Here is a 26,630-nt window from a genome sequence, read left to right on the forward strand (position 1 = left end):
GGTTTTAATAAGCGCATGTAATCTTATATAGGTTGTAGTACTTAAGCTACTACATAAACATATTCAGGTTCTGTGAGTAAATCCTAAAGTAATACAAAGTATCATACCATCTGATGTTGTTAATCTTCATTCATTCCTTACTGATGGGTTATCGGTTCTGTCCTCGGAACCGAGCCGGCCAATATCAAGCTCACGTCAGCCAAAAACTCTTGAGCCAAGGTCCTACCCAGAATGCTCTGTTCCATGCTACCTCAGATCCCGTTTGTTGCGTTGCTGAACAGCCGTGTCAAGCCACTCTCTCAGCTAAGTGTCTAATTTTTTGACAGTTTATATATTGTTATTACTCTAGATTTTTTCTCAAAAGTTTATTCTAATATTTTCCTACCCTATTGCATACTTTAGACTCTCTCCCTTTAGTCTTTTCCCTTTATTACCCTCTTTTCTTACCTTGTGGTAATTCTCCATTACTATCATCGGTAATCCTTCCTTTTCTCTTTTTACCCTTTTCTTGGGTAGCCATTATTCTTCCTTTTGCTACTGTGCTTCTTCTCCACACCAGCTATGTCAGATAAGAAAAGTTCTATTGATTTCAAGTATTGCAAGGATTGCGGCCATAAGTTACTGCTTTCTGATGGCCATGACTTATGTGTCTACTGTCTTAATGTCTCCCGCTTGACTGTAGATCCTCCATGTGGGATTTGTAAAAACTTCTCTACCAGGGCTGTCAACGAGAGGAAGAATAAGTTAATTTTGAAAGGTCTCCTCAAGTCTCCTTTCTCTGAGGCTATTTCTGGGTCGGAGGGCTCACCCCCTCCTGTTAAACCCCACAAAAGGCGTTCTTCCTCTTTTTCATTGAAGTCACTTCCTTCTTCTCCCTCTGGAGATCGTAGGGAGTCGACTCACAAGAAGGTGAAATTGATTACAACTTCAGTGCTGCCACCTGTGACCCTGTCGGCTCCAGGCTCGGCACCACCCCAAATGATCCTGACTACAGCCATGTCTCCTTTATCAATATTGGCACTGGAGTTCCCGGTGCAGACAACTGCGGTTCCGACAGTTCTTTCACAACCCCTAACTGCACCATCAATACAGGTTCAGTCCCCTTCGACACCATTGGTACAGTCACCTTCAGCTCCAAGTATGACTCTTTTGTACTCCACGGCACAGACTTTTTCAGCACCGACATGTACTTCGGTGCAGTCCTTCTCGGCACTGTCCTTATTGCAGGTGCAGACACTTTCCACTACGGCACCGTACCCTTTGGGGCAGACCTTTGCCTTTACGGTGCAAACACCTTAAACTACTATGGCTCTGACATTTTCGACACAGACCTTTTCCACACCAATTTCTTCGGTGCAGACTTCCTCAGCTACAAGCTCTGCACCTATTGAATTAGCAAGGACCAAATATTCCCCTTCACTGGATCCTTTTGCAAGCAGTCAGTATAGTCCTTTCCTAGAAAGGCCAGAATCACCATCAGCCTTCTCCATGAGGTCAACCAAGAGTCTTTTTGAGCAGGATGTGTTGCGGCTTGTTGACCAGTTGCTTGTGTACAGAGGTCTCTCTCAACCATCGAAGTCCACATTCCCTCATTCAGGTGAGTGCATATTGCCTCAAACCCCAACGTATACTCCTCCTTCGACTTCCACTCAAGTTTTGAAGCCTATTACTCCCAACAGCAGCTTCCCTCCCTCTGACTCTAATAGTGGATATCACTTTGGAACCAGAGTTGTTCTTGTGGTCTTTGGTGCACTGGGCATCGGGCTCTTATCAGGCTAGTGGCTGTGCCGTTGGGGAGGGCATTCCTGGCTCCGCGCCAATTTTTTTCTATGGCATTTTCCAGGGATGCTCTCTCTCTTACAGTTCATGGGCCTCTTCAGACTCCTGGTCTGGGGGCGGGCTCGTCGGGGCAGGGTGTGACCCTGGTTCCGAGTTTGTCATGCTCAGTTCCAGGCTCCCATCCCTCCTTGGGTGGGCCAGCCTTCCAGGCCAAGGAGAGGGTGCTTGCCTCCGCTGGCAAAGCTCATTTGTCGGAGTCCTCTCCGCCCCTGTGCTGCAACTGCCACAAGCTTCAACTCCCAGACACCGGGCACAAGAGCTTCAGGTCTCTCCTCCTAAGGAGACCCCCTCTTTGCAGTCTTCCCCAGAACCTCCCACTGAGGAAGCACCCTGCACAGCATCATGTAAGAGGAAACACATGGACTTCACTGAGGAGTAATTAACTGAAGATACGGATTTTGATGACGAGGAAGGGCCCCCACGGTCACCCTCTGATGAGGTGTCCTTTGGTGACATCCTCAAGATCCTTAGACAGAAGTGTGGCTGGAAGCCCTCTAATCCTTCCTCTGAGGAATCCATATTCCTGCAGGCTTTTTTTGCTCGGCCACCTACCTCTTGGGTCACCCTGCCTGCTGATGAGCTTGTCCAGCTCATCGTGCAATGTGCATGGAAGGCAGCGCTATCTAAGAGGCCAGATAAAATATTATTGCCCCCTCCACTGAGCACCCCCACTGGTCACGTGGTCTTCCAGTAGATGCTATGGTGGTGGCAGCTTCTACTAAGAAGGATTTGGCAGAAGAGAACCAAATTGTCCATCCGCCCAACAAGGAGTCCCGGGTAATTGACAGATTAGGGAAGCGTGTGTTTGCTCATTGACCTTCGCCGCAAGGTCTTTGAATTATTTGGCAAATTTTACCAGGCTTCAGCAAGATCTTATCAACCAGCTGTCTGAAACCTTGGCAGGAGCTGTTTCTGACAAAGTCAGTGATAATGCGGCTTCTCAGATAGCCACCCTAAAGTCCATTTCCAGCTCTTCCATGCGTCTTATTTCTCACGCAATGGAAGGGGTGGCTAGAGCGGCAGGCGCATGTATAGTCGCCGGACGACATGCTTGGATGTGCCTTTGCGGACTCTTTTAAGGCTTCCTTCATGAATGCTCCCATAGAGGCCACTTCTTTGTTTGGCCCTAAAGTCAAAGATACACTGGCACGGTGTGAACAAGATGGCTAAGACCTTGTCTACCATTGGTGTCAGACACTCCACTCCTTAGCGATTGTATTCCAGAAATCAGAGGAGTGGAAAGGTCTGGCACAAGAAATCACAGGGTTCTTTCCAGGATGCACGTGCCGAGTTTTCCCCTAGAGGCAGAGGGGGAAACGACAATGGAAGACTCCCCTTTCGGGGCAGAGGAAGTCTGCGAAACCGGGGTTCCAGAGATTCTTTCTCTCGCCAACCCTATCAGTGCTCCTGAAGCGTTGCCCAACTGCTCACCTCCGGAAGCGGTCGGGGGTCGTTTCACCTTGTACCCCGCTGCCTGGCAAAAGATAAAAAACGACTCTTGGGTACAACAGATTATATCCAGAGGCTATCACATCCCTTTCCATCTTTGCCCAGTCTCATCAAGAGTGTTACCTGACGTTCCACACAGTCAAAGGGAAACAGCAGCACACAAAACCAAAAAGCTGCTACAAAAAAGAGTCATCCAGACTGTCACCCCAGACCAGATAGGATCCGGATTTTACTCAAGGTTCTTTTTAGTGCCAAAAAAGACAGGGGACTGGAGACCAACTCTGGATCTCAGTACACTAAACAAATTTGTAAAAACAGAGAAATTCCGGACGGTCACGGTTCCGTCTATCCTTCCTCTTCTGGAAGATGATGATTGGATGTGCTCTGTAGATCTTCAAGATGCGTACTACCACATAAAAATGGACAAATGCTCAAGAAGATACCTCTGCTTCCATATAGGAGCCAGTCGCTACCAGTTTCGAGCCTTGCCCTTCGGTTCCTCTACAGCCCCTAGAGTGTTCACAAAATGGGAGTGGTTATCGCTCACTTGCAACTTCAAGGATTCCGGGCGTTTCTATATCTAGACGACTGGCTTCTTACCGCCCCCACCAAGCATCTACTGGAAGAAGCCCTGGTGTATACTCTCTTAACAGCTCAAAGCCTGGAAATCACTGTAAACTGGGAGAAATCCAACACAACCCCAACTCAAGTTTTTGGAATTTATAGGGGTGCTGTTGGACACGAGAAATTGCACAGCATCCCTTCCAGAACACAGACTTTAGAGAATAAGACAACAAGTTTAACCGCTGCTCTGTCACCACAAATCCCCAGCTCAGTCTGTACTTCAGCTATTGGGGTCAATGGCAGCGTCAATTACCATTGTTCCTCTAGCCAGATTCCACATGAGACTTCTTCAATGGCTACTTCTCATTTAGTGTTACCTTCTACAACATCCTTTGTCTTTTCAAATAAGTGTAACTCAGAGATGCAAGCAAGATTTACTCTGGTGGATGTCTTGAAATCCCCAACAATGATCTTGCCCTTTCAATCCCCATCAACGGATAGCCACTGTGACCACGGACACCTCCCTGATGGGGTGGGGGGTAGGGGCTATGTCAGGGAAACTCGGTCCAAGTCACCTAGTCCAAGACAGAGGCCCTTTTGCATATCAGTGTCCTGGAACTGAGGGCACTGCTTCTAGTGTTGCAAGCATTTCACTCCATCCTTCCGTCAAGGACTATTGCGATCCAATCAGACAACATGTCAGTGGTCTAGTACATCAACAAAAAAGGGGACACCAGATCTTACCCGTTATGCCAAGAGGCCTTGAGAATATGGAAATGGGTGATAGTTCACAACCACTTTCTGATTGCAATGCACATTCCCGGGAGCTCCAACGTGATAGCAGACAAATTGAGCAGGTGCATTCTACAGCCTCATGAGTGGCCCCTCAATCCTTTGATAGCTACAAAAATCTTCAACCACTGGGGCCACACTTGCTGCGACCTATTTGCCTCCCCAACCAACTACAAGTGCAGCAACTACTTTGCCCTGATCCCCCCTCTGGGGCAGTCACCAAGGGATGCTCTAGTCCACGCTTGGCCCTCAGTTCTTCTTTATGCCTATCCTCCTCTCCCCCTCATTTCCCAATTTCTAAAGAAAGCACGACAGTTGAAGAGCAAAGTGATCCTCATTGCTCCATATAGGCCTCGACAAGTCTGGTTTCCTTTCCTTGGCCTCACCTGCTAGATCAACCATGGATCCTCAATCCATCCCCAACATTGATCTCCCATCCACAGGGTCTGATTCACCCCAGTATAACAACCCCGAAACTGACAGCTTGGTTTCTCCGCTTCCTATGATTGCCAGGCATGAAAACCTTTCATCCCCTGTGCGCAATATTCTTATTGCATCTCATAAATCGTCCACCAGACCAATGTATCTTAAGAAATGGAAAAGGTTCTCTCTATGGGCAGCAGATAAGCAAATATACCCCTTGTCAGCCCTGGTCTTGGTGGTATTGGATTACTTATCACATCTTTTCCACTCTGGGATGTCTGCCTCTACTATCCGTGTACATTTAGCTGCCATCTCAAATTTTCATATTGGTTTTCAAGATTCTTCACTTATGTCACACAGACTGTGTAAGACTTTCTTGAAAGGGGTTATCCACCTAAAACCTCCTTTTAGAGAACCCATACAATCTTGGGTTTTGGCTTTGGTTCTGCAAGCTTTAACAACTCCACCCTTTGAACCTGCATCTTCTTGTGATGTAAGATATCGCTCTTGGAAAACTTTGTTTCTGATTGCAACCATGCGATTGTCAGAACTTCAGGCCTTATGCTTCAAACCTCCCTGTCATATCTTCTACAAGGATAGGGTATCACTGAGAACCAATTCTACCTTTTTACCAAAACTAGTATCAGAGCGATCTATCAACCAGTCTATTGATCTCCCAGTGTTCTTTCCTAACCATTCTAATAAGTGAGTATTGCATGCACTCCTTGGATGTTCATAGACAAATACGATTTTATCCTGACAGAACAAAATCTACCCATAAATCAGACCAACTGTTTCTGGTTTTTTCCTGGACCTAGACTGGGTCATCCTGTATCAAAAGTTACATTGGCTTCATGGTTGAGAAATTGTATCACCTTTATCTACAACAAAAACAATCTCACCTTGCCTCATAGAGTCAAAGCACATTCTACAAGATCTATGGCAACTTCAGCAGCTTTGCTGAGCTCCAACGTGGGCCATACCTCATACCTTTATTCTTCATTACAAATTGGACTTGGCCTCCAGAGGTAGAACTTCCTTTGGCTCCATGGTGCTCAGGAATGTCCTTCCATGAGGGCCACCCAGGAATACAGGTAGCTGGGGACTCTGTCCCATTAGTAAGGAATGAACGAAGATTAACAACATCAGATAAAGAACTTATGTTTTACCATAACGTTCCGTCTGTGTTGTTGTTCTTCATTCATTACTTCCCAACCTCCGTCTCCTTCCGGAGGTTCTTGGTTGATCTCATGTATGCCTTTCTTGTAGGTCTGTTATGACCATAGGTAGCCTCTGCTTTTATCCATCAACTTGCAAACTCAATCAGAGGCAACAGGAAGCAGAGCATTCTGGGTAGGACCTTGGCTCAAGAGTTTTTGGCTGACACGAGGTTGATATTGGCCGGCCGGAACCGATAATCCATCAGTAATGAATGAATGAAGATCAGCAACACAGATGGAATGTTATGGTAAGACATAACTTCTTTTTTCTCTTCATTTGATTTTTTGACTACTTTCTCATTCACCCCATACCTTATTCCACAATTACATCCAGCATAATGTATCGCCTTTACGTTTCTCCGCACTAAATGTAAGCTGCCGTCTGTCTGTTGCCTTCTTAAGCTTCTTCTTGTCAGCCTACAAACTTACTACTTCATGTACACCACTTCTTTAGCATTTGCAACTGAAACATCAGTATCAGTGTGTGTAGCTGAAACATCAGCAAACATATTGTTATTTTTTTAAACCCGACTTTGTGGCTGCTGTAAGAGGGTTAAATAAAATAGTACTCTTCAGACATTTGTGCAGGACACCAGTCTGCAGAGTTCTTCATATAGTTTAACCCTACTGCTCTTTGAGATTTTCTGAAGTCAGCATTAATCCAAGTTATTGTCCTCTCAACTCACTGCCTTAAGCATCAGTTTACTATTTAATTATATGTATAGTATTGAATTCAGTGCTGTTCTAAAACTTGTGTATCCACATCTGGAGGAAGGCCCTCATCCATTGCCCTGTTATCTTAATTATTTTAATTTTTCTTTTATTTTTTAAACAAACTCTCCCTCTAAGTTCACATGCACTCATATTCACAAAATGTGTTCTTCTGGTAAAGTTATTCCAAGGTATGTTTAACGGTACTAGCAAAAGGAAGCAGACCCTGTTTTAGCTAAGGAAAGCAGAATTTTCATATGAACAACATTATCAACCGAAAGTGTACTGAATGAATCAGGAGCTAAAGATTCCAAGCAGCCAATTTTTTTCTTACATAAGTATTCTAGATAAAACATTGACTACTTTGTTTAGGAAATGTGCCTTTTGATAGACAGCTAAGTTTTTTGTAACTTGGAATCTTCCATGTGCACTTTTGTAGTGCTGTAGCAGGAATAAATGTTGAATTTCTGGTGAATGTTTATCTGTTATTTTCTTTTAGAGAAAAATAGTCGTAAGAAGAAAAAAGATATGCCGCCACCTCTCCTGCTTGTTCAAGACAGGGAGACCACACTCCAACAGCTTCAAACTCGAGTAGCCACACTGCTGACAGAAGAACTGGATGCTCCATGTACTCCATTATTTTCACACAGTGTGTTCTGTGACACAAGGGCTAAGAAATGGAGCTGGTATCATCTGACAGACAAGAAGCTTTGGACATGGAGTACCCTTTGTAACACCAAAGCTTGTGTAACTGAAGCATTTTATACACCAGAGATTACACCACCTATTATCCCATGGAAACCGCCACAGGTGAGCAGGCATTTATTTATTTTACCATGGTAGGTCATTGATCTCAATGGACCTTTGTCAGTGCCAGCCTAGATTGTAAGGCAACACAGCAGTGTACACTAGTAGAAGTTTCTTAAATTGTGAGCATATAGTAAAGTAAGAAAACATGGAACAATAGATTCTCAGAAGTTAGTTTTAATATTGAGTATGATTTGTTTGCAATGCATACAGTACTGAGAAAATTAAGAATAAATAGGTGTTTAGGATGGGTTATTTAAGGGGAAAAGGTAGGTAAAAGAATGTAGAAGTAGAAGCTTGATAACTCATTGAGAAGCATTGTGTATTTATGAGACATGGTTGTTGACAAAATGACATGACATATACAGAGAGAGGATGTTTGTAGGGAGAGTTTATGTTGGATGGTTTTTAAAGACATGTTTGCAACCTGCAGATTTGGTAAGATGCTGTTTTAAGACCTGATCTGAATTGGAAGTATGTGTTATGGTTTCTGATGATAGAGGTATTGAAGTTTTCACATCTCTCCTTTTCTCAACTTTTTAGTCTGTAATAATAATTTTTAATTTTCTTTTTATTAGAGGACTGTTGTACAAGAACACATATTAGTTCAGCATTGTAGTATTGGCATTATATACACTTTGAAATCTTTATAACAAAAGCTAATATGCTCATAGCCCAGATGTCTGTGAGGGTACAAGTAATCCTCATAGCTGCCTGAATGAAATATCCCCTGGACAGCTCACATCTCCATGGTTATGGAGGACTCCCCATCACAAAGGAATGAATGGGCTCAAGTCCAGTTGGCGGGTGCATGGTGGTCAACAAGCATGGGGCAAAAAAACTCCCTGAAAAAAAATTTTTTTCCACATTCTTTTATAGTAGTGCCTTCTACTCAGGGGACTTTTGCAACAGTATGACGTGGATTAGCAACATTTTTCTCAGTTCTGTGAAAATCCAGCTGGTATGAATATTTGTGCACCTTTAGTATTAGGGATGTGTGCCAAATCTGATGTTCCATCTTTATTTATTTTTCTTGCCTCCTCAAAACCACTGACTTGACTGTGTTTCTTACTGCTAGTAGTGCGTCAGTCTTCTAAGCATTAATAAGCATGGAAAATTATTTTTAGCATTTTTAGGGTAGATATCACCATCCCCAAAAAATAAGAAGATACTTTATTTCCTTTAATAGCTAGATATTTTGAGAATCATGAAGGGTATAACTGAATAACAAAAAGTGAGATGCAACCAAAAGATTTGATGTTGCCTTTTTCATCTGTTCCTCAATTGATAGGTCTTGGATCCGACATCAGATCTGTCCTTGGCCTCTTTGATAGACTTTAGACTCCATAGCTCAACCTCCTCCCCTTACCTATAGTCTTGTTCTCCTCAGGTACCTCAGATTTTGCTTCCTGCTTCAGCAACAGGATGTGGTCACCATTAACTTGAACAGGTGGTAGGGGATAAATGCTTTTTTGATACCTTGCTAATCTCTATCGCAGTTTCTTATTCCCCTATATGTATGTGTGTGTGTGTGTGTGTGTGTATGTATACATATATATATATATATATATATATATATATATATATATATATGGTTCCCCTTCAAAAAAAAACTCGAAATGCATATGGCCAAAGCCATATGCTCGAATTTCTGAAGCTTGACTTCGTGAAAGGGAGCTGAAAAACAGAAAAATGTAACACAACAAAGTGTTTCTGCAAGGGGGGCAAGCCCCCCTGCAACCCCTACGTGGGGGGCTGCACCCCCCCGCTAGTTATTTATTCCAACTCCGAGATCACACTACAGCGCAGAAAGGGAAATCTCCCGTTCTGCGCTGTATGCCGTTCCCCATTTACGGAGACGAGCTTCCACAGTTTCGAGCATATGGTCTCGACCATATGACTTTCGAGATTGTGGCCGTTCGACTTTGTGAAGGGGAACCATACATTATATATATATATATATATATATATATATATATATATATATATATATATATGTATGTGTGTGTGTGTGTGTGTGTGTGTGTGTATATATATATATATATATATATATATATATATATATATATATGTGTATATATATATATATATATATATATATATATATATATATATATATATATACATATACAGGCATTCAATTCTGTTCCTTTCTCTGAGGACTTTAGTTATCTTTATATTTGTTAGTGTAGTGTTGGGCCATGTGCCCTTGAGTTTTTCTACCTGTTGTTGGTACTTTGTAATTGCCATTGTTGGTATTAGGCTTTCTAAGTTTTCCCCTTAGGTATCCCTTGTACCATTGTTGGTATTATTGTCTGTCTGTTTCCTGTATTTTTTTCTGCTGGATATGCTGTTTCTTTTTTGCCATGTCTAAGAAGCAAAAAAAAAATTATAAAAAAAAAAGACTTATCCCCTATGTCCTACTCAAGCTAATCGTGACCACATCCTATCGCTAAAGCAGCAAAGACGATCATTTCTGCCACTGATTGATTGAGAGACCACTTGTGATGGAGTAAGATGGGCCTAAGAATAAAAGGGTGGCCCTTTGAAACATCTTTTGTGCAAATCCACAAGGCTTATGTGATGCTTACAAGCATTTGTGATGCAAATGGGTATTGTTCATAGGTTCATAGATTAGTACTAAGCTAACTGCCCTTGCGAGCCATTTTAAGCCTAGCCAATTATCCTTTGTGAGATTCAAACCCTGCACCTTGTGTTTGTAAAGCAAACACCTTAACCATTAGGCCACCCTCCCTAGTGGATGGTGCCTTATTGAACACTGTCTTAATAACCAAACACAAAAACTGATAGATAAATGAATAAAGCAACAGAAAAAGCAATTTCTTTATTGATTCCAACGAAAAGAGTTAAGCGCTTTCATCCCTAATTTATATCATGGGACTTCTGCAAAACTAATACACGGTTGTAAAATCACATCTAAAATAATAAGAACAATTTACCAGTCATCAATTTAAATTAATTATTCAATTTATCACATTAACAATTTTAACCCTCCAAATGCTTGAGCTTCAATAGACAGTTAAACTAGTATATTTATGTAGGCCAGGGTAAACAAAAGCATTTAGTCGTAATTGCCACTTTAATTCACAAAGTTCAAGATGTTCAGGTAATAGTTTACCCTGATTGTCAAGGGCAATTTGCTGTATTACCCAAAAAAAACAAATTCATGACTACTATATTCCATCAAATGTTTACTCAAAGCATTAGTTTGCTTGCCTTTCCTAATGTCAGCCAAGTGTTCATACATTCTGTCACGTAGCTGTCTAGAGGTTCTTCCTATATAGAATGCCGGACATTCCAAACACTTGGCTATATAGACCACATTTATAGATTGACAATTAAAGTGTCCCTGTATTGTTAAGTGGGAATCCAAATATTAAAACATGCTCCCATAGTTAAAATATGGACAACTGCTTGCACATTCCACATTTATAGTTACCACAAACCCTATTGTTTCCCATTTCTGCTGGTTTTGCTTTCTCCAATAAGTTTTTAGGGGATCTGTCCTTTTTGAACACTATATTTATTAGGTTTGTCCCCCACCAAACCCTCACCATATAATCTAAAACAAAGTTCCAATATTTATTTAAAATATTTATTATAGTGGAACTATCTTTATTAAACACTGCAATAAATGAAAAAAAAAACACTTTTATTGTTTTCCATTCTGCCATCCTGCTCATAGCCACAGTAGACAGCTTCATCCAACGTATGGTTCAGAATTGGTTTACATACCCCACTTTGCCTCTTAAAGATTACTTCTCTGCTAATATTAGATAGCAGGGCATCAGGATAACCCCATTTCCTAAACATATCTAAAATAAACTCAGTTTCATGCAGGAAGTCATTTTCATCAGATACAATGCAGGCACCAACTGCCCTTTTACCAAGGAAAGGCAAGCAAACTAATGCCTTGAGTAAACATTTGATGTAATATAGTAGTCATGAATTTGTTTTTTTGGTAATACAGCAAATTGCCCTTGACAATCAGGGTAAACTATTGCCTGAACATCTTGAACTTTGTGAATTAAAGTGTCAATTATGACTAAATGCTTTTGTTTACCCTGGGCTAAATGAATATACTAGTATTAACTGTCTATTGAAGCTCAAGCATTTTGTGGGTTAAAATTGTTAATGTGATAAATTGAATAATTAATTTAAATTGGTGATTGGTAAATTGTTCTTATTATTTTAGATGCGATTTTACAACTGTGTTTTAGTTCTGAAGTAGTCCAGTGATGTAAACTAGGGATGAAAGCGCTTGACTCTTTTGGTTGGAATCAGTTGCTTTTTCTTCTGTTTTATTCATTTATCTATCACTTATTGACCACTGTACTGCTAAAGTCCATTGTAGAACTCTCATGTGAAAACGTGCCAAAGATATCAACACTGTTGAAGCTGCCATTGAACCTACTAGCTGTAATACTGGTCTGGTTTAGGAATAAATGAAGTGAAAGGATGTGCAAGGCTTAATTTTTGTCGTGTGTATTCTTGTCTGTGGCAGATGGGTACTTGCGTCAGGATATTTAGATGGGCACCAGTGTACTCCAGAGTTTGTGCAGTGGGAGAGCTATGACTTGGTGTAGTTTATAGTAATGCCTAGTTGGGGAGACAAATGGCGCAAGCACTCCCTGGTATGAATCAGTAGAGGCTTGGTGGAAGCAGAGAGAAGCCAGTCATGTAGATAAGGAAACATCCAGAATTCGTGCAGCCTCAGGTGAGCCGCAACCACGTCCATGCACTTGATGAATACCCTGGTGGCTGTGGTGAGACTAAAGGGCAGTGCTCTGAATTATCTAGCAAATGCTCCATCGTCAGCCTCAGTAAGAAGCTGAGATCCCTTATAAGATCCTCCAAAGCTAGCTATGAAAATAAAATCGCCACTAATTCCAAGGAAAACCTCAAAGCATTCTATAGCTATGTCAAGAATCTCAATGGCAACACCCAGATCTGCTCCAAGTTACAGCACAAAGGCACGAAAATTACAGAACCAACTGATATTGCCAACATCCTGGCAGATAGGTTCAGTGCTAACTTTACCCCCCACCCCCTAAAGGGCCCATATCTATACAGGAAGAATGCAGAGTCCCTCTAATCACAACTAGGCAGGTGAAAGCTGCACTCTCTAAAGCCAAAAACACAGCAACCATGGGACCGGACAACATCCCAGGCTGCGTTTTACACGAACTTCAGAATGAACTGACTCCTCACTTAAGCACCATGTTCAATAATAGCCTCGCATCAGGCTTTGTGCCCACTGAATGGCGCACAGCAACAGTTATCCCACTCCACAAAGGGGGAGCCACCACTGATCCTGGGAACTATAGACCTATTAGCCTGACGAGCCTGGTCTGCAAGGCCATGGAACGTATCATCATGGAACTCCTAAACAAAGACATTGGTAACCTCCAAACTCTGGATCCCACCCAGTTCGGGTTTGTGAAAGGCAGATCATGCCTCCTGAACCTGATCGACTTCTTTGAGGCAGTCACCAAAGCCGTAGATGAGGATAAGGTGGTTCACACAGCCTATCTTGACCTCGCCAAGGCTTTCGGCACCATCCCCCATTCTGGAATTATAGCTAAACTCAATAAACTAGGCATAAATCCCTACATCACAAGATGGGTTGCCAACTGGCTCACTGACAGAACCCACACTGTAAAAGTTGCAGACTCCAAATCTGACCTCAAACCAGTGACAAGTGGAGTACCACAGGGTTCCGTCCTGGGACCGCTCCTGTTTGGTATCTCCTTCTTTGAAGTACAGGCTAACGACGTTCGCAGATGTCTGCAAACTAGGAGCTATAGTCAAGTCCCTAAATGATGTTAACATCCTACAGAATGGCCTCTCTGAGACAGATGCCTGTTGACAGAGCCATGGCCTCAAGCTCAATGCCAAAAAGTGCAGTGTCATCCCCTTTGGTAAAAACTCTGAACCCATGAACTACCACATAGGCAGCAATCTACTTAACACCGAATGCGTGATAAGAGACCTTGGGACCGAGGTGGACAGTAGTCTCTCCTTTGATAGTCACATCGCCACAGTAGTCAGGAAGTGCTTCTACATGGCACACCTCATCATAAAAGGGTTCTCATCCAGGAAAAAAAGAGGTCATCGTTCCCCTCTACTCGACACTCATTAGACCCATTATAGAGTACAACACCCCTTTTGGAATGTACCTCACAAGACATCTGCAGCAGCTGGAAAGGCCACAGAAGTACCTCACAAAGAGGATTACTAGACTCAAACAAATGCCCTACACTGACCGTCTCAAAAAACTCCAGCTTTGCTCCGTAGCATATCACCTACTCCGAGGTGATCTCTGCGTAACATATAAAGCTGTGTCAAACCCAGAGCTGTTGGACATGCTACACCTAAAGAAATCCCAATCCCTCCGAGCTACACACTCTAGGGACCTAAACCTTGTCACCACAATAAACAGGACATGCTGGAGGGATAGATTCCTATCCCAGAGACTTCCCATACTCTGGAACAGGCTACCCATCTATGTCAAGCAGAGTTCTTCATTAGCACTCTTCAAGAAAAATCTTGATGAGTGGATGGGAAATAGGAAATACACCCCGGGGATCACTTCTGTGTCTCTGCTTGACAGTGGCACAGGAAAATAACTTTCTTGGGTGGCGTAAGCCAGGGAACCTTGTTGGCTAGGCTTACGTAGGCCCTTGGGCCGATAGCCTAGTACCTACCTATGAACCTATGTGACACTATATTCTGGACTAGAAAATAATTTATTCTTTATCCAGAAATATATTATTCAGAGGGATTTCCATACAATGTGCCATATGGATTTAGCCAGCTATTATTCTTCTTAGCTACATCTTTCTTTCTCAAAGATGTAGTTGTCTGTCTAGGATTGATGAGGCTGTGGTCACTAGGGAGCATGCTCATTTATTTACTAATTTGTGTACAGGCCTCATTGAATTGTTAAATTGTGCCCAACTTAAGAAACCCCTGGACTCTATTAAGGAGCCTGAAACTCTTAATAGAGTCCAATGGATTGATCCCTGTTTTTGTAAAGGTAAGGCTTTTAAGACCTTGCTAGCTAAAACTTATTGCTCAATCCTTCAGGGATATCGACTAGACTTTGGTAAGGTTTGGGAGAGTCTATTAAAGGGGACTTAGCACTGGAAGTGGAAGACTGGTTTAGAAACAAAAGAATGATTCAAGACCTGGAAGTGGAGGATCTGAAGATGGTAATTGGATGACTAATGCCATCTCCAAATCAGGGTGATACTTCTTGGGAGACCACTTTACTCTCAGCAACAACTACATTTGACAATTTATATGAATAGCATGCCCATAATACGATAGAGGCCCTGAGGCTCAAATATTTTTCTTACTCTCCCACAGGTATGGAATCATCAGCAGGTAGACTAAGAAAATGCTCAGCTGTGAGGATGATCACTGAGATTAATGACCTTCTTACTGGTATTCTGCATGTGGTTATTAGTGAGGTGTTAAAGTAGGGATTGTTATGACTGCGGTGGTGGTGCTGCGGTAGCGTTGTTGCCTCACAGTAAGACGCTGTCCGGTTCGATTCTCAGCCAGAGCGTCTTCTGCGTGGGGACATGCGTGAATGGGCGTACCTTCATTGAAGGTTGTGCGTCAGGGCTGGTAACTCGGCACGTAAAAATTAACTACCAATCATTAGCGGACCAGAGTTCAGCTGTGGTGACCCCTAACCGGGAAAAGCCGAAAGAAACAACGTGCAGAATTTTATAGAGTAGAAAAGGCTGGGGGTAGAAAAGGATAGAACAACTGCAGAATTTTTGCAGTAGGTTAAACTGGCACCTTTGAGAAGAAACTGCAAATGTAGGTATTAGCCCAAATTATCTGTAGTGAAGTATTAACTACTTTTGCACACGTGGCAAAAGGGACCCCCCCCTCAGCTTGAATTTAATTCAAGTGGAATTTTATACATTTTTAGGTGATTGCATACTTTGTTGCTTTTGCAGGTTGTCATCCTTACCTGGAATGAGATATCTTAGTGATTTTGAAGCCAGATAAGGACCTTCATTATTATTCTCCATGTATAATATTTCAGTTTTGTATTGATACTTTCCTTTCTGATTATTCAGTGGCCCCCTTCTTTCATTCTTCCCAATCGGTCAGGCTTTGTTAAAGGAAGACAGATATTTGATAATACATTAGACACTGATGTTGCTAGAAGATGTAAGCTTTAGGAGTTGTACCCTAATGACTCTTAAGTTTGATGCAGAAAAAAAAACTTTCCTAGAGTAGACTGGATCTGTTTACAAGGAGGCCTAATCCAGAGTCAGAATAGGTGGTAAGGTACCAGACCCCTTCTATATTGGCAAGAAGACATGGCAGAAGATGGCCTTTGCTTCCAGTTCTTTTGAGATATATATATATGATGCTGCTTGTTAAAAGGATCAGAATGGTTGATAGATATGGGTACAAACTGGCTAGTAAGTATAATTAATGCCTCATCACTTCATGCACATGACTTAGTAATGCATTTGAATGATCCAGGTAGGTATCTAACTCTGGTGAATAAAGAGTTTCAAGAAATGTATTATTCAGAGGGATTTCTATACAATGGGCCATGTGGATTTATCCAGCTATTATTTGGATTCAAGAGGAATGAGAGTAAGAGTTCCTCCATTCAGCTAAACCATCAAAATGACAAAAGGGATTTCTGAATTCATTTGGAATCAAAGACAATGTTTTTTTGACAGTTACTGGTGTTTCCTTGGTCTTTTGCTGGTTTGAGTATACCTGACCCCAAATTGTACAAGTTTACCTCTATTTATAGATATTTTATGTATGCATGTATATGTGTACACAAACACACACACACACACACACACACACACATATATATATATATATATATATATATATATATATATATATATATAAATATATATATGTGTGTGTATGTATGTATACATACGCAATTATACACACACACACGCATATATATATATATATATATATATATATATATATATATATAAAAATGTATTATGCATTATTTTTATAAAAACTTTTTGACTGACAGGAGAAGGGGCAAAGGCAGGTTACTGGTGCAGTAAAACAAGTTACTTTGGGCAGGTGAGGCTCGTCAGCCTGGGAAGGTAGCTCACCTAGCAGAAGTTAAACTCTGATTTAAAACCCGTGCTGGCTTGTGGTAGTACCTAGTCATGGTGGAGGCTTCTGTAGTAAACCCTAAAGAAAAATCCTGAGATGGAGTCACAAAGGCAGCTTGAGGTATTATTCAACCTCACTCTGGTGGATTCCTATCATGTCGTCGAAAATTTAACTTGTCGAACGCCTAAACGTCAACACCTAAATGTGGAATGCTGAAAACTGTGAACGGCCAATTACGTGAATTTCTTCCCAGGGAAAAATTTGCTTGTCCATCATCGGGGATTTGCCCTTAATGTAGAGTGATCTCGGAGTTAATATATTTAGTTAGGGGGGTGTGGGGGGGGGGTACAGCCCACCCCCAACTTGGTTAGGGTTTTAAAGTTTTTTTTTTTTTTTTTTTGTTGGCCAAGTGAATTTTTTTACAAGGAAAACATTTGTGTAATTGGCCAGTCGCTGTTTTCAGTGTTCGACATTTAGGTGTTCGACAATCTAAATGTTTGACATTGTAATATAGACACACTCTGGCAACTCCTGCAACAACACTGTTGCCAAGCTGTACTGGCCTTGCCTTTCCCACTGGATTACATCAGTGGCATGGAGAAGGGGGAACCTGCTGCTGGGCATCAGCTGTTTCCTCAAAATTCACTTACCCAGGCCTGCGCCCTGGAGAGGACACTCCAGCATTGCTTTATGAGAGGTGACACAACACTGGAAGCAGGAGTTACTGGTAATAAGCCAATACACTTAATTGACATAGAGTAAAGCACCAGGGGCTGATTGGGCAGCTGGTGCCTGCCTTAAGTTGGGCAGCCCCCAGCAAAGTAGGTCCTGCCTTGCTACGGTCCATTAGCACACTAGTTGTGTGGGGTAAGGAACCCCTCCCAAACATGTGCATCTTTAAACATACTCCTAAAAAAAACAAAAAAGCAACAAGATAAGCCATCTTTTAGGTTGGGCACCTGGAACATAAGGACGATGACTCCAGGCCTAATGTAAGCTGTACAGAACATCAGTGATGCTTGGAAAACAGCAGACATTAGCAGTGAATGAGCAAATTGCATATGGACATTGTGGCTGTCCAGGAAACAAGGCTGTCATCCATTGGATATCTCAGGGAGAAGTATTTTACTTTTTTTCTGTCACGGGAATCTTCCAGATGAGACCAGGTAACATGGTGTTGGTTTCTTGATCAGAAACAACCTCAGTGGCTCAGTCATACCACCAAGTATGGGAAATGAAAGATGGCTGAAAATTCAGCTACAAACACCAGTGATCCTGGTCAGCATCTTCAGCATCTATGTGCCTACTTTAACTTCTACCTAGGAAGTCAAGGACAAGTTCTGTGATGAACTTATTGCTGCCATGAGTGAGGACCCTTCCCGTGAATCTTTATTAATTCTTGGCGGCTTTAATGCCATTATTGGCAGTGACCATCGCACCTGGTCATCCTGTCTGGTTGGAACCGGAAAGATAAATGAGAACAGACAGTGTCTGCTCTAACTCTGTTCCCCATATGACTTCTGCATAACCAACAGCTTCTTCAGTGTTAAGCCCCAGCACAAAGTTTTGTGACGACATCCAAAGACTGAAACATTGGCACCAGTTTGACCTCATCCTCACTAAATGCAGCAGTTTAGGTAGTGTCAAGGTTAGACTCGGTTACCACAGCACAGGCTGTGGTACTGACCAGCCACGTGCTCATGTGTAGTAAGTTGAACATCCAGCTGTGAAAGTTCTTTCACTCTGAAATGGAAGGGAAGCCGTGCTTTGACATATTCTAGATTCATGACCCTTCAAAAGTATGCAAGTTTGTTCAGTCACTTCAAAAGGCCTAGATCTGCCCGGATGACACTTACACCAAGAAGAGATGTGAAAAACTACAGGATGTTATTTATAACACTGCAGTCTCTATCTTTGGGAAGAAGACAGTCAAGTGTGCTGATTGGTTTGAAGCCCACACTGAAGTGCTGACATGGCTCTGGCTACATCCAGGTCCTCTCCTAATGAGGAGAGCTTGCAGGTACTCCAGTGTGCTTAGAGTTAAGTGCAGCAGGTAGCTCAATTGGTGTGCAAATGATTATTGCCTCCAACCTTGCTTCAAGATTCAGCAGGCCGCAGGTATTGGTAACATGCGAGGAATGTACAATGGGATTAAGCAAGCCATCGGTCCATCACAGAGGAAGATCATCCCACTTAAGTTGGCTACAGGCAAGGTCTTGAAGGACAGAACCACTCAGACAGAACACTTGGTGGAACATTATTCACAACTGTATACCAGCAAGACCATAGTTATGGAGAAGCCCTGAATGCCTTTGAGCCTCTGCCAACTGTTTATTTTTATTTGTTTATTTATTTAACACTTCTTTACTGGGCCAACTGTGACTGGACTCAATGCTGAGCCCACCTTAGAGGAACTCAAAGCAGCGCTAAAAGCACTGTCTTCTGGAAAAGCCCCCAGGAAAGAAGGTATTTTCTCAGAAATCCTTAATGTGCAAACAATACCCTAATCTCTGAGCTGCATGCAATACTTAACCAATAGGGTACCGCAGTATAAGAGGGATGCTAACATAGTTACTGTGTATAAGAATAAGGGTGACAAAAGTGATTGTTACAACTATCGCAGTATCTTCTTTCTCTGTACTGTGGGAAAGCTATTTGTACATGTTGTCCTGAGAAGGCTCCACATTGTTGCAGAGAGAGTTTACCCTGAGTCTTATTGTGGGTTCAGAGCAGAACAGTGCATTATAAACATGGTTTTCTCTGTTGGGCAACTAGAAAAAAGTGCTGGGAGCAGAACTAGTCTCTTTAAATTGCCTTCATTGATCTGACCAAAGCATTTGACTTTGTCACGAGGAAAGGTGTGTTTGCGATTCTGGCAAAGATCAGCTTTCCTCCAACATTGCTTAGCATTATCAGGGCCTTCCATGAAGGAATGAAGGGGGCCATCATGTACAACAGATCCACATCCAAATCTTTTGAGATTCTCAGTGGAGTGAAGCAGGAGTGTGTACTGGGTACAGTATTGTTTGGTATCTTCTTTTTTAGTTCTGTTGAAATATTCTTTCAGAACTGCTACAGGAGGATATCTTTCTCTGAACCAGGATGGTTGTCAACTTCTTCAAACTGTTGTGGCTCAGATCGAAGACCAGGGTGCTTAGGAAGCATTTAAGGGAGTTCATGTTAGGTGATGACACAGTTGTTGCTGTTCACACTCAGTGGGAGCTTCAGTCACTTATGACTTGCTTTGTGGTTGCATGTATGGAATTTGGCCTCACAGTCAGTCTAAAGAAGATGATGGTCACAATGTGGGCAAGGAGCCGTCAATCAGGGTGAGCAACTATAAGCTGGAGGTCAACCATGAGTTTGTGTACCTAGGCTGTGCAGTAACAACTTGTAGTTTGATAGAGAAGTCAGCAAGCACATTGGAAAAGCTGTCACAATGTTTTCCAGGCTGGAAAAGAGAGTATGGGCTAATAAACTCACTGTGCACACCTAGTTGCAAGTTTACACAGCCTGTGTTTTGAGCACATTACATATGCCAGTGAAATATGGACTTTGCACTCAGAACAGGAGCAGAGGCTCAATGTATTCCATATGCACTGTCTTAGACACATACTTGTTATCTCATGACAGGACAAGCTCCCCACCGCACAGTGCTTGAGAGAACAAGCACCACTTCCATGTTCACCCTCCTGAAGCAGAGGCGTATACACCAGTTGGGTCATTTCTCATTCATGATGGATGGCCGGATACCAAAAGACCTCCTTTTTGGAGAGCTGGAGTCTGGAAAGAGGCTGAAAGGGTGACCCAAATTGTGCTACAAGGATATATGCAAGTATGACTTCAGCACTCTCTCCATCAGCACGAACACATGATGCTCTCTCACCTCAAACAAGTATGCCTGGAAACGAGAAGTGAAGGAAGCTCTCGCTATGCTTGAAAGCACCTTGACAAGGAGAGCAGAGGATGAGAGCCCTCAGGAAGATCAGTGCCCATGATACCAGACTGACATCTGCCTACTGCTGCTCAAAATTCATAAAGGACTGCCACTTCCAGATTGTATTGCATAGTCACAGAAGATGCTGCTCAAATTAGTCCAGCAGGGGCACAAACCCAAGGATGCGTACTATTATATATATATATATATATATATATATATATATATATATATATATATATATATATTTATGATTGACAAATTGCAGATTATTCACCAAGGCAGAAATAATTCATTCTGCCAAACCAGGAGAAGTCCTGGGTCTGCATTGCATGATAATTCTGAACAGGCTTACAGCAGCAAAATAACCTGTGGGGATAACTAGTCATGGTAGACATTGTTAGAAGAACTGATAAAAACTTTAAACTTGGAAGACAGAAATTCAGCCATAATTTTAGGATTAGCTTGTGATCCACCTGGTAGGGTTGTGTATCGATGGATAAGGAGGAACCCTGCCTTATTGTTTTAGGACTAAGTGTCTGAATCAAATGGGTTAAAGGATTGGGAAACGTTTGGGACAGAGTTTGGACTTTCACCTGGAGATGAGGGAGTTTCTTACTGACAAATTGAAGAATTTAGGGATCTACATTGTTACCCAGCAGTTGTTTCTTTCGGCTTTTCCTGGTTAGGGGTCGCCACAGCGGAACTCCGGTCTGCTAATGATTGGCAGTAGATTTTTACGTGCCGAGTTGCCAGCCCTGATGCACAACCTTCAATGAAGATACTCCCATTCATGCATGTCTCCACACAGAAGACGCTTTAGTTGAGAATTGAACAGGACAATGGCTTACTGTGAGGTGACAACGCTTCCGCAGCACCATCACCGCAGTTACCCAGCAGTATTATCTAAAATTGATTAACACCACGTTAGAGACTGGTGGCACTTCAGCATGGTCTAAGAGAATATATGCTGCAGAAGGGGAAGGTCTTAGGAAGGCATGGATGCATGATCTAGGCATTTAACTTTCACCAGCAGAATGGGGGGGGGTGTTCAAATGTTCAAATGTCCAGTGCTGCAGATGTACGCTACTATTGCATATAGATTCAGATTTTTGGCTGACAGTGTTTGCTAAAACAGTTTTATATCCCCATGTAAGATTTATAGAATGTTTTCAGCTACTGGTCGTGTATGTTGGTGATGTAATGATACTGGAAACATGTATTTGTTACTTTAAGTGCCATAGCTGGATTTTAGAGAAATGCACAAGAGTTAGCCTGTCATGTATGTCAAGGCAGAAGGATAGTTAATATTTCCATTTAACAGATTTCTGACTGTAGTAGAATAGGATGGTTTAGGTCTGAGACAGTCTTAGTAGATTTTTGTACTTAGTAGCTAAAAGGTATACTAGGATAAGATGGAAGAGTTTTATTCCTCCTGCAATAACTGAACTAATCTTTATTATAAATGAGAATGACTGGTAAGAAATAGCTGCAAGGAATAGGAAGATTAATGAAAATTTGAAAGTGAAATCAGGGCCATTGGTAATTATTTTCATTTTGGCTCCTTAGTTTAAACTGTAGGGAGTAGCGGGATTATGGGGCAGTTGGTAGGCTTTTTATATTAGTTCTGTAGTTACTTACACAGTCGATGCAATTAAACTGCTAGGGCTTAGTTAGCAGTTTAAGTGTAGCTTTGTAGGTAATTTATCTGGGGGTGCCAGCAGTACAGATTTTTGGCATTTATGTGTTTATTTTCATTAATTTTCTTGTTACTATAGTTATTTATATGATGATTTTCATTGATTTTAGAAGGCTTTAGGTTTGTATGTATAGCAAGATTTTTTTAACGTAATTTGGTATTCATTTAAGGGATTTTAATGCATGGCACATTTGAGATGCAGCCAAGTAGTAAATCTAATTTTAGGCTGTTGGTAATAATAACATTTTAAAGATGTGTTGATATTTTGGTATTTATCTAGCTGAGTTGTTTAGAATTTTTGTTTCTCAGTGGTAATGAGCTTGTCATTGCTTTTCTATTTGTTACGTATGAGATATAGAAATAAAAATAATTGAAAACTGTATATACTATATAATTGTTTTCTTTTTTCAGATTATGCACTGCACTAAGGTGAAGTTGGATGTTGAAGTATTTGTTGAAAGCATGAATAAAGTTTGTTTAAAAATAATGAAAAGCACACTCAATATCTTGGATTGATAGTGTTTCAAAAATTAATGAAACTTAGAGACACTGCTTGGAAAACCTGTATAACTTTAGGAGATAGTCATTCATAAAATACAAAGAACTCAGAAAGTAGTTTCAAAAACAGCCAAGATTTTCTAAAGAAAACTGCCATCATGTACAAAACAGAAATAAAAACAATCATGCAGGTTTTTTGAGCAATGTAAATAAATTTGTGGGGAAAATAAAACTAAATGAAAATACCCTGCTAAGCCTTCATGCTGATCAAGTCTCTGAACTTTAAATTTATCTGTAGTAAACCTTCCACCCAACAGTCAATTTACTGCTGTATCATACTTTACTTTCAGATCTGTCACAGTAAACACCACCAGAAATTACTACATAAAATGAAGTGTCATGGATAATCTATCAGCAGTCTTTCTAAAAAAAAAAAATGCCATTGTATGCCCACTTACATTAAATAAACTGACATCTCCAAGTGGGATAAATTTTAACTGCCTGGACAGACTTAAAAGTGATACCTTTGTTTCAAAAGGTAGAAAACTACACATCAATTTTCTGTCTCCATTCTGCTCAACAAAATAAAAAAAGGTAGTACAAATGCAGTTGATAGATTATATAATCGGTCATAAAACACTGTGTTTTTTCACCCTGGTCATAGGAACCATATAGTCCTGGTTAAAGTGATTAACCATGTTGACATACATTGGGACAAGTGCAATGTACTACAGTCCTTTTTCTTGTTTTTTTTTTTCAAAAGCTTTCATTGTCATTGGTCAATGATGTTCTAATATACAGAAGTAAAACCAAAACTAGATGACAATAACAATCAACTAAACTGATCATAAATAAAATAATAAAAAGAAAACTGTCATATTTCCTCTGCATAAAATTAATGTAATAAGGTAAAACAGTAAGACAGTTATTGAGTGCTTTCATCATAAAAATACAGACTTCATCAGAATCAAACTTATAAAATAAAAACATACCATTTATATAACTAGGGTAGTTGTGATCTAATTAATCGTGAGATCAACTATGTAAATTAAAAAATAAACAATTTAATTAAGTTTCAGCATTAAAACACTTAACACTTTAATTTAAACCTGAGAATTTGTCACCTTCCAATCGTATCTTCTTTTTCTTTCTTTTTATACAGGGACTACAAAATATTTGTTGCAGTTCCCAAGTATTATACTGGTTTGTCAGCTGTTTAAAAGACACAACTCGAGCAGTAGCTTGGCAAAACTCCTTATCTAATAAATTTTTGTTTAACTTGGGGTGTCCCAAGGGTGCATTCTAGGTTGTCCATTAGTTACAGTATTCACAAATGATATTCATTTAAACACCAGTGGTATTGAATTTTACAGTATGGAGATGACTTTTTAGTTTTGTGTAGTGCCAGCAACGTATTCACAATACTTTCCTAGTTTCAGAAATCCATTGGCACAGTTCTTAGCTCTTGAACGATTAATATTAGTGTGAAAAGAAATAGAACTTTTGATATTTGGATAAAGAAACACAAAATCAATTAAAATGTATAAAAATGACATTGAGACTCTAGAGCACTATAAATATATTGTTAACATTAATAATAATTTCATTTTAGTGACCACACTAACGTAATTATAAAATACATAAGTAACAGGCTTGGAATCCTCTTCCATATAAACAGGTGCTTATCTCTGACTGTATAAAACACCTTAGCTAATGCTGTTCTTATGCTCTAACTTTTTTTGTCTGCAGTGCCATAGGTGACTTAAAACCATCCGTCATGAGTTTAAATCCATGTACTAATCCAACTGACGTAAAAACGAGTACAAAAACCAAGTAAAAAGCAGCTCCATGGGTATAAACACTCAGTCCAGGAATCACAAATGTGATACAACCAGAAATAAACTGAAGTTAAATAACTTTAATGAATAAAAACAGAAGAATTAATCAAGCGCTTTCGCCTGGTTCCTACCAGGGTTTATCAAGGTACTGCTCAGTGAAAAGTAAAACCATTTTATATCATTATACATACATCAGGTGACCACTTAATCGACCACTCCTGGTGTTAATTATGATAATTAGTTAAAAGTTTAAACATTTTTTAAGGTGTCTTTGAAGTATTTTTTAAGATGTTAAAATATTTGTACTCCCTGCAAGTCAATAATACTGCAATAACACGTTGTTTTAAAAACTATCTAGATACCTTGTGTGTCAAAAAATCTTGTAAAAATAAATACATATAAGTAGTTAATGCAAACCACTAATAATTCATGCAGTGTGTTAAATAATTTTTTAAAAGTGCAAATACTAAGAACAAATATTAAAAAATATATATACATATATGCACTTAAAATGTTCTAAATATAAATCCTTATAGTAAAAACATGTACTTCTGGTTGAAAGTTAATAACATAAAGTAAAAATTCATCATTAACTAACTGCCTGTTGATTACCTGGCATTTTCAAAACAGTTTTTTGTTTACTCATAATTTCTCCCTGCTAAGCTTTAGTGCACTTGCTATACTGATGCTATCATTTAGACCTGGGGGGTCTTGCTGCATTTAATTTCAATTGCCACAAAAGTTCTTTATGCTCTAGACGAGTCTCCCAGTCCCTCCTCTGGGATCCTGGGTGACCTGGTCTAGGACAAGGAATTTTAGATGCATGTTAATACATTGCATTGAATGTTTAAAAAAAGCATTAGTATCTTTCTTCTTACTAATTTCGTATAGATGCTCATAAATCCTTTTTCTTAGTGGCCGCTCGGTCTTGCCAACATAAAAACTGTGACACTCCATGCAAACACCGAGGTAAACCACCCCTTTTGATGCGCAGTTAAAATATTTTGTTGTACTAATCTTGAAGTTCCTAGAGGGAATGTGTAAACTATTATTATTGTATATGTGTACACACTGGTTGCATGCACCACATTTGTAGGTCCCTACCTTGTTAGAAAAATGTGAATGTGTTTTTCTGTTATTTTTATTCTCAAATAGGCCCTTTAGATTAATATCTCTCTTTCTTGTGAATCCAGGCTTGGCGGGTACAATTTTGTTAATGTCCTCCTGTAATTGCAAAACTGGCCAATATGTCAAAATAGTCTTTTCTACCTGTTGGGAGTCCCTAGTGTATGTATACACAAAGTTATTATATGACGATTGTCGGTCAGCCTTTTGAGTGTGCTCTAAAATTTTACCTTTCCCAAGTAATGGTGGATATTTAGATTCCCTGTTGTCGAGAACCTCTTTAGCTAAATTATCCACAAGATAGACTGGATAGCCTCTCTCAAGAGAGAGTTTTTTTAAAAAGTCAACTTCTTTAAGAAATAAATCTTGAGTACTTGACATCCTGGATGCACGAATGAGTTGACCTTTTATTGTACCCTTTTTCTGATAAAAAGGGTGCCCACTATCAAAATGTAAGAATGTGTTGGAAAAAGTCATCTTTCTATATATTTGGGATTGGAAAAAGTTGTTGACATAATCTTTGAATAAAAAAACATCCAAATAATGTAAAGAATTTTTGCTCACATTATGTG

At 40.5% G+C, this 26,630-nt stretch overlaps 1 protein-coding gene across 1 annotated transcript in view; it reads left to right on the forward strand.

Annotated features, from left to right (window-relative positions):
• Positions 1 to 26,630, forward strand: part of SLX4 (SLX4 structure-specific endonuclease subunit) — a 1,828,351-nt gene that overhangs the window by 755,514 nt on the left and 1,046,207 nt on the right. Inside the window, exon 7 of the mRNA XM_044089343.1 lies at positions 7,498 to 7,808. Within this exon, the coding sequence (XP_043945278.1) occupies positions 7,498 to 7,808 (311 nt within the window). The remainder of the gene's footprint in view (positions 1 to 7,497; positions 7,809 to 26,630) is intronic.

This window comes from Protopterus annectens, chromosome 12.part0 (genome assembly GCF_019279795.1).
Source record: "Protopterus annectens isolate FY-2018-M chromosome 12.part0, PAN1.0, whole genome shotgun sequence".
NCBI lineage: Eukaryota > Metazoa > Chordata > Ceratodontiformes > Protopteridae > Protopterus > Protopterus annectens.